Raw genomic sequence first — 9,806 nt, forward strand, 5'->3', positions numbered from 1 at the left:
TGTGTGTGTGGTGTGTGTGTGTGTGTGTGTGTGTGTGTGTGTGTGTGTGTGTGTGTGTGTGTGTGTGTGTGTGTGTGTGTGTGTGTGTGTGTGTGTGTGTGTGTGTGTGTGTGTGTGTGTGTGTGTGTGTGTGTGTGTGTGTGTGTGTGTGTGTGTGTGTGTGTGTGTGTGTGTGTGTGTGTGTGTGTGTGTGTGTGTGTGTGTGTGTGTGTGTGTGTGTGTGTGTGTGGTGTGTGTGTGTGTGTGTGTGTGTGTGTGTGTGTGTGTGTGTGTGTGTGTGTGTGTGTGTGTGTGTGTGTGTGTGTGTGTGTGTGTGTGTGTGTGTGTGTGTGTGTGTGTGTGTGTGTGTGTGTGTGTGTGTGTGTGTGTGTGTGTGTGTGTGTGTGTGTGTGTGTGTGTGTGTGTGTGTGTGTGTGTGTGTGTGTGTGTGTGTGTGTGTGTGTGTGTGTGTGTGTGTGTGTGTGTGTGTGTGTGTGTGTGTGTGTGTGTGTGTGTGTGTGTGTGTGTGTGTGTGTGTGTGTGTGTGTGTGTGTGTGTGTGTGTGTGTGTGTGTGTGTGTGTGTGTGTGTGTGTGTGTGTGTGTGTGTGTGTGTGTGTGTGTGTGTGTGTGTGTGTGTGTGTGTGTGTGTGTGTGTGTGTGTGTGTGTGTGTGTGTGTGTGTGTGTGTGTGTGTGTGTGTGTGTGTGTGTGTGTGTGTGTGTGTGTGTGTGTGTGTGTGTGTGTGTGTGTGTGTGTGTGTGTGTGTGTGTGTGTGTGTGTGTGTGTGTGTGTGTGTGTGTGTGTGTGTGTGTGTGTGTGTGTGTGTGTGTGTGTGTGTGTGTGTGTGTGTGTGTGTGTGTGTGTGTGTGTGTGTGTGTGTGTGTGTGTGTGTGTGTGTGTGTGTGTGTGTGTGTGTGTGTGTGTGTGTGTGTGTGTGTGTGTGTGTGTGTACAGACGCTCCCCTACTTACAAACGAGTTAGGTTCCGAGCAATTGTTCATAAGTTGCTCAGTGCTATATTTTGTATTATAATTTATGTTTAAGGCCTATATAAGTATATTGAAGGTTTATATAAGTGCATTTGTATGTTTAAGGCTTGTATAAGTAACACGCATTGGTTTGTACTGAAAAAAACATTTAATAAAATGGAGAGAATACATACAGTACTGTATACATACATTAGAGAGAGAGAGATTTACTAGAAACTGGCCGAAATAAGCTATCTAATGACGATTGCAGTTTTCTTTTTTCATCATAAATGATCCGGTAGCACTGTATGGCATCATTCAATTGATTTGCAAACTTTGTGCAACGTTCAATATTTGGGTCCTGCTGCTCGATCTTTATGTTTATAAATGGTACTGACGGTCGAACGATTCAAGTTGTTTTCCCGTGCAACGCTCGCCACTTTCTCACGCGCATCAAGCTTCGTTATTATTGCCGCTCATTTCAAATGAAATGGCTTGCCTCTTCCTTGCACCTCCCTCACTAGAAGCCTTTCGCTTTTCACAAACCATATTGAATAATGGATGGACGAGATATTTAATGATAAAAATGAAAAAGGTTCTTTGCGCACTGGAGATACGTTCATGCACTTCCGCACTGCAACGAACTGGGCAGAGGAAGGTGGATGCTGGGTGAGCTGAGCTCTCACAGCGCCAGGCGTCGGTATTAGCGGCGGAAAGAAGCACTACTCGGAAAAAGGCGCGCAATACAAAATCGAACTTACGAACATTTTTCGACATAAACGCAATTTGCAGACATGTTCGTATGTACCGTTGTTCATAAGTCAAATGTTCATAAGTAGGGGAGCGTCTGTATATGTACATATCAGTTGCGGGCCGTCAGGGCCTTCAAGGCCTTCTCTGCTGGCCTAAGAAATATCTGAATCATATATTATATTTTATCCATCAATACTTATTAAATAATTCCAAATTGTCTGTTAGCTTCCTTTCATTGCTTATCCCCCTGGTTGCACTGCTTCCAGATTGTTTTCTTATTGAAGCATTTAACCAATCACATTTCAGCCATTATTTGTTGCCAGGGTCAGAAATCTGCCTCAAAGCCTTCACAATTAGTTCTGCGGGCTCTGCTGCATTAAACAAGCGTCGATAAGACTGTTGCTTTAACCAATCAGATTTCGAGTTGGCAACACCTCAATGCCTTGTCGCAGGTGTAGGGATACCAAAGAAAAGGTGACATAACGAAAGACAGAAAATACACTGGTTGATGTGATGACATTAACAAACACGTGGGTCGCACAAAGGAAGCAGAGCCAGAAAGCAGAGGTCGGCCACGGACACCCCGGGTACACTGTCTCCTGACTGGTATGGAAAAGCCTTGATCCCCCCGCCCACCTGAACTTGGATAAAGGATGAGGGCAGCTTAGTAACACCGGCTCACTCCCTAGAACTTGAAATACTGTGTTGACAATGTCTTTATATAATATCATCTATATCATATAATTTTTTTTTCATATTTCCTTTTAGCCTTTCCAGAGGAGATCTCTATCAAGCAACGTTACAAAATTCTCGGAAACAGCCTCAATGTTTTGGTGGTGTCGACACTGCTACGCCAGCTGATCTTCAACTGTTGAACAATAAATACAATAAGGAACCATTGCAGAATTTGTAATTGCTGCCGCCTTTGTGTGCTTCAATTTTTCTGTTAAATAAATAATCATATACTGCAAATTTATATTCAAAAATATGTATATATCACATTGCTCTGTAATCATACTGAAGGAAAACAATTTAGGTAAATATTTTGTGATAACCTTTATCTATAATCCTTATAAAGCGTGATTTATGGGTGTGTGGGTTAAGATTCTCTCGCTACATTTGTCCAAACCGTGCAACGTAGAGAGTTGAAAATTTTTATGGTGGCTAGAAACAGCTGTCAGATCCTAATAGACGATTGAATTTCTTCACCTTCTCTAAGTGTGTAAACTCAACTTTTATTTTTTAAAGAAAAAAAAGCTGAGTTGATGATGTGCCCTAAACACACCGCGTGGCTGATTGTTCGTAACGTCGGACGCCTTTCCACGTCATTTACTAACGTCATTTTCTGAAGAATTTCCGCCAGTGAGTTGCTAGGTGCTCTCCGAACACTTTTTTTTCCGTCGTAACGGGAGTTATAAAACATCCACCCATCCATAAATCACGCTTTATCTCTTCTTTAATCCTTTTAAAGTGTGATTTATGGATGGATCTGTGGGTGTGTGCACCTGGAAACCACACTGAAGTGATTCTTAGTCACTTCACACACAAATACCCATCAGCACCGCTATTGTGAGTTTTTATTTTCTCACTTCACACACAAATACCCATCAGCACCGCTATTGTGAGTTTTTATTTTCATCATATTTTCACTTTGGTTTACAATGTTTTACCAAAAATAAAAATGCCCAAACATTGCTTAAATAGGTAAAATTCGTCAGCCTTTTGTTGGATTTATTATGGGATGTTTCTATATGTTTTGTAAGCATTTTTAATAAGTAATAAGGCTATGATGATATTATAGATGTATGCATTTTAATTACTTTTGTATAAGAGTGTCTTTAATTTGAGACTGGGACAAACTCGAGGTCACCCTGCTGGCTCCAGCTTGTTGACATAACACCTCACCCTCCAAGGACTGTTACTGGGAGATAGACCTCGCAACCCAGACACCCAGATGCAAGTTCGCAATGATCTACGAAGGACTCATAAATTGTTTTGTCTGGGACGCCGGCAGTTTACCTTATAAAGAAATTATTATGCTTATACTGCAAATTCTTATGCAGGTGTTTTGGTTTCAATCTAATAATGGCAATTGTTTTGAATCAGATTGCATTGAAATGTTTTCAGTTATGTGCGACTAAATACAGAGAAGAGGAGACTGCACGTCAGAAATGCTCAGGAACGAAGGCGCGTTATGAGTGTGGCTCCTTGCAAGTTGTAACCAGATATGTTAAAGATGTCTTCCAATTTTAATTAAATATTACTAATAATGATTTAAGGGTATTAATCATTATTCCAACACCTTTCTTTTGAAATTGACCGTCAGTTTTCCTTACTTTTTTCCTAAAAGGCATACTGCCTGTTAGGAGTAGCTTTTTATTGTTTTCCCCATTGCCTTTTCCCTACTCTTGTTTGTCCCTCCTGCCTTGCCGTTGTGCTCGCGCAGCTGCGTGTGATTCAAAATTAGTTCCTGTTGTCTATTTAAACCCCACTGATTATAATGTCATTGTCAGATTGTCTGCCTGATTTCCCTTGCGGTGCAATTGCGTAGAGTGGAACTGACTAGTGGGCGGGACAACGGAGTGTATATTGGGGGCGTGGCAAATAACCACTCCCTTCACAAAAGTATTAGGCAGAAGAAAGGAGTGCGTTGTTTTATTTTTTGTGACCATTGCATCACTTGAGAAGAATTTAATTTAACCCTGTGGGTTTCACAACCACTGACTAATGTGTTTGTATTGAAATCATTTTTTTCTCACCAGTCCTCTTGATTTATTGACATTAAACAAAGCTAGTGGATTTTGTCTGTTGACGAACCTAACATTTATCGTATTTATTAGTCTTTCGAGTTTGGGAGTCAATATGCCGAGGGACCCAGCAGCTGAGCCGATATCCGGGAAGACCGTAGCCACGGCAGTTAAGACCCTTTTAATGGGCAGGGCTTCAGCTCAGCACCTGGGTACCTTATTTTAAGGAGTTGAAGACGGTGAGTCCAGGTGAATGTGTCCATTCGTTAGGGCATGATTGTGGTGTGTGTGTTGATAACCTGAGGAAAATGAAAGAATGGGGAAATTGCAGCCCTCATCCAGTATTAAAAATTTGTTGAGAACCAGTCCGCTTCGAGGTTGAAACGCTTAAATTTATGTATGCCAAAATATTACTTTGCTGGCCAGCTTAATGAGATGAGGAAAAAGGGATACAGTGGTACCTTGAGATACGAGCTTAGTGCGTTCCGGTACTGAGCTCATATGTCGATTTACTCGTGACTCAAATGAACGTTTCCCATAGAAATGAACTAAATACAAATTAATTTGTTCCCATCCTCTGAAAAAACAACAACCAAAAAACATATTACAATGGAAAAACAATTTTATTTGTTCTAAATCACCATCTATTAACAAAGTAACAAATAACTAGTGGTTTAATAGTAATAAAGTATGTTTAATAGTACTAAAATTAGACGGATTTCACGGAGGGGAGAGAGAGGGAAAGAGAGAGGGAGGGGGAGAGACTTTTTGCACAGCAATGCGCTCGTAACATAACAAACACATTTAAATGAACTTGGATTACGATGCAGACTGTTGGGTCTGTTCTGGATTCAGGAGCAGGCACAGAAAGAGAGACCAATTTGAAGGAAATAAGTTTAAGACTGCAGAATAGGGAGAGTCCGAACAATGCGGACGCACAGTCTGTTCCTTGCAACTCTCTCAGAACGAACAGTTTGTGAGTCTATATATTTGTGAAAAACAGGAATTTGCTGGCAAGACTTTGGACTGATACGTTTAGACATCTGCAGGGCAAAGTTTGATTAATCAGTGTCAGACAGTTGAGTATTTGGGCTGATACGTTTAAACATCTGTAACAACGATATGTTTATAACTCACACAAACTGATGCAATACAAACAAGCAATTGCAAAGCGACTTTTTCAGCTTATCTTACACAGACACACTCAAAAATAAGTTTAATCTAACCTTACACTAAACTTATTTCTAATTTTGTTTTACATTTTTATACCATTCTTCTCCCAGGTTGGCTCTATTTGCCACGCCTCCACCCTGACTTTCAGATGCAGCTAAAAGGAACCTATCAAGGGTTGTTTGCTTTTGTCTTCCCTTCAAAATATTCCGAAAATGATGTACACAAATGTCCTCACAATAGGATAACGCACGACCACTTGCCAACTTGCCTGGGAAGTAGTACTCCTCTCGTATTAGCAAACAAGCTCAGCCATTCTCACTGACTAACGGGGAAAAAAAACTGAAAAAATGCAAGGTTCCGCCCAGTGCTCGTGGAGACATTACACGAGGGAGTTGCGACCAGAAAGACAGTGCCCATGATGTTCTTATGAGCAACCTCTCGCGTCCGCTGTATGCTCGTATTTCAAAATTTGTCTCGTATTGCAAGATAAATATTTGTTCAAAATTTTACTCGTATCTCAAATTGCTCGTATGTCAAGGTATTACTGTACCTGCAGTTAAAAGTAAATTCAGCTCAAAAGAGATTAAAATAATAATAATAATAAATGATAGGTTCACCAATAGGCATTCCCAAATACACGCACAAATAAAGAGAAAAGGCAATCTTCTGGATTTCTTCTTGCAAGGAGAAGCGAACCCTTGAGGTGAAGTCCCCGTTTCGTTCACGCGTCACACGCTTCTTTTCTTGTTTATTAACTTCAAGGACCCTAGTTACAATGGATGTCTCAACTGCCAAGGGAGGGGTCGGAATCAGAAGTGAGACGTCAATATAGTCAAAAGAAATGAAGGGTGTAAAGTCATGTGTGTTCTGAATCTTCTTTGTTTAGTTCACTCCAAGCAGTCCAAGATCTAATACGTTTTGGTGTTTAGTCTCCCTAAACTTCTCAAGAGCAAAGCATTTACTTCGTTGCAAGCAACCATATAATAATAATATGAAACTAAGTTTACTAGTAAAGCAAAGCATTCTTCATTGCAAGTAAATATAAAATAATGTAAAACTAATAATCCTAACAAATAACAACAACAATAATAAAAATAATAACAACAATAATATTAACAACAACAATAATAACAACAATAATAACAACAATAATATTAACAACAACAATAATAACAACAATAATATTAACAATAATAAAAATAACAACAATAATATTAACAATAATAATAATAACAACAATAATATTAACAACAACAATAATGATAATAATAATTTAGGATATTGGGATCCCACAGCCGTTTCTGGCCACCGTAAAAAATTCAACTCTCTACCTTGTACGGTTTGGACAAACGTAGCGAGAGAATCTTAACATACACACACATCCATAAATCACGCTAAGGATTATGGATGACCACCGAGGTCGAAGCCTCGCCACCACTTTGGAATGCAGAAGATTGTGCTACCATCTTGGTACACTTCAATTGATTACGCCTTTCCCAACTCAGTACAAAATGAGAAGTCCTCTTTTTTGGCATAATTGGTGAAAAGTGGGCGGCCGGTAGCGCGTCAGCCTCACAGCTCTGGGGTCCTGGGTTCAAATCCAGGTCATGTCCATCTGTGTGGAGTTTGCATGTTCTTCCCGGGCCTGTGTGGGTTTCCTCCGGGTGCTCCGGTTTCCTCCCACATTCCAAAATAAACATGCATGGTAGGCTGATTGGACACTCTAAATTGCCCCTAGGTATCGGTGTGAGTGTGCATGGTTGTCCGTCTCCTTGTGCCCTGTGATCGGCTAAACACCGATTCAGGGTGTCCCCCTCCTCTGGCCCGGATACAGCTGGGATTGGCCCCAGCACCCCCTCTGACCCTAATGACGATAAAGCGGTTCATAAGATGAGAGATGAGATGAGATGATATCAAACATTAAACAACAATGCAGGAATGGGATCCATTCAAACAATTAAGTAAAAAGTAGCTTGCTGGTTTGGATAAATTAATTGATATTTGAATAGGTATAATTTCCCTTGTTTTCAGTGCATGGAAGACATTCCCTGTTCTGTCCTAGGCGGAGACCGCTGGGATTGGCTCCAGCACCCCCTGTGACTCTAATGAGGATAAAGCGGTTCATGAGATGAGAGATGAGATGAGATGATATCAAACATTAAACAACAATGCAGGAATGGGATCCATTCAAACAATTAAGTAAAAAGTAGCTTGCTGGTTTGGATAAATTAATTGATATTTGAATAGGCATAATTTCCCTTGTTTTCAGTGAACGGAAGACATTCCCTGTTCTGTCCTAGGCGGAGACCGCTGGGATTGGCTCCAGCACCCCCCGCGACCCTAATGAGGATAAAGCGGTTCAGAAAATGAGATGATATGATGATAATAACAATAACAACAATAATACTAATAACAATAATAATACTAATAATAATAATAATTAGTAATAATTAATAATTGATAAAGGTAGTTATAAAGAGACAAAAAGAAAACGGGGTTTTAATAGGGAAAAGAGTCAGACAACTTATTTTGGTTGTCTTAATTGGCTATAAGTGCACTCAATTTTGTATGTGACAGTCCTGTCCTTTTTTACCCCTCTCTCCTCTTTCTGTCTCCAAGTGTTCTCACAGCTGTGATCTAATGTGTATGTAATGTGTATTTTTCGTTGCTATCAAACTGGGCCGTGACCGGGAGTCTGTCCCGCTATCATTATTGTATATCATTGTTGTTTCTCTTTTATCGTGCTTAAGTCTGTGCATTATGAGAAAAGTATAAACATTGCTAGACAAAGGAGTGAAATGTATGACGGAAGAGCATTGTCATAATTCTTTACAAATTTATCTAATTGCGGAAACTCTTTTTGTTATAAAGCCTAGTACGGGAGAAGAAGCGATGCTTCAGACCAACCATTCCATCTATTATGGGAAAGTGAGATTGTTGAGTTGAGTTGAGTTGTACACTGTTACTGTTGATTCTTCAGCTCCAGACTACTGAGGGACTGTGCGGATACGCTTGGAAGAGTGACTGCATATTTTCAACCTCGGTCTCAGTCTGCAGAAGTTCCCCATCTTGTGGAAGACTTCCTGTGTGTGGGTCCAGTTTTATCCAACTCTACAATGTCTTTTTCTTGTGTCTGTATCCGTTTTTGCTACTGCAACCAAGGTGGCGCCGCTCAAGTGGCAGCCGGTAGAGGTAGCTCCATCCGCTCTTGCTCGTTTTGTGTTTTTGCTGCTTTTCTATCTTTTTTGATTGCATTTTAATATTTCATCATGCTTTCCCATATACTTTACTTTGCTTTGTAATTTGTGCTTTTTGCTTTGTTCTTCTGCAACCTTTGCGACTCGAACCCACTCGTCGCGTGGCTTGGTTTCTTTGTGCTCGTCCTAGACATCTTTGGAGCTGTTCAGCTGTGCCTCCGCTGTCATGCACGCAGGATCAGCTGTGAGCAGTGGACGATAGTGCCGGGAGAAGAGGCAACGCTCCAGACCGAGCATTCCATCATTGTTATGAGAGCGTGAGATCTCTCCCCGGTCATATGGAGGAGCTGCGGGTGCTTGCTGGGCTGCTTGTGTGCTTTGAAGCCCCCCACCGGCCTCTCCAATGCTGCTGATTAGGTGCTAGGACAGCTTAGGAGGCTGTAGGCAAGGAAGATGATCTTTAAAACCTCCAGACTATTGAGGGACGGTCCGGTAACCTTAGTCTCAGTCTGCAGAAGGTCCCCACCTTGTGGACTTCCTGTGTGTGGCTCCAGTTTTTTACCTAGGTCTACAATGTCTTGTGTGTCTTGTGTCTGTCTTGCTACTGCAACCAAGAAATTTCCCGAATATGGGATGAAATAAAGTTCTAATCTAATCAGCTAAATGTTAGAGTACAAATGAATCGATTGGCAAGGACAATCTTAAAAAAGTGGGGAATTGACAATTCAAAGCTGCAAAACCTCTAAATAAGAAGCAGATTATATTTGTTGTTTTCGGGGGTTTGACAAGCTGGTGGTTTATGGGTTATAGATTAGTACTCAAGTGTGGCTTCCATTTCTAAAACAAATTCGAGGGGATTTGGAAATTAGCCCTATTTGGCACTGGACACTCAGAATTTAGCAGGGCTTTCATGGCATAAAACAAGTGCAAGAATATGGTCAACTTTAGCACTTCTAAATTATGAAATATCAACTTCTGAATAATGCAAAA

General features: G+C 40.8%; 1 protein-coding gene across 4 annotated transcripts in view; it reads left to right on the forward strand.

The window, feature by feature from the left end:
- The window catches only part of trdmt1 (tRNA aspartic acid methyltransferase 1), an 84,437-nt gene extending 81,825 nt beyond the window's left edge, over nucleotides 1-2,612 (forward strand). For all 4 annotated transcript variants that reach the window (XM_077623773.1, XM_077623770.1, XM_077623771.1 and 1 more), the window contains one exon: nucleotides 2,468-2,612. In XM_077623773.1, coding sequence (XP_077479899.1) covers nucleotides 2,468-2,574 — 107 coding nt within the window. In that variant the 3' untranslated portion in view covers nucleotides 2,575-2,612. The remainder of the gene's footprint in view (nucleotides 1-2,467) is intronic.
- Nucleotides 2,613-9,806: the final 7,194 nt, after the last annotated feature.

Source organism: Stigmatopora argus, chromosome 17 (genome assembly GCF_051989625.1).
Source record: "Stigmatopora argus isolate UIUO_Sarg chromosome 17, RoL_Sarg_1.0, whole genome shotgun sequence".
Lineage (NCBI taxonomy): Eukaryota > Metazoa > Chordata > Actinopteri > Syngnathiformes > Syngnathidae > Stigmatopora > Stigmatopora argus.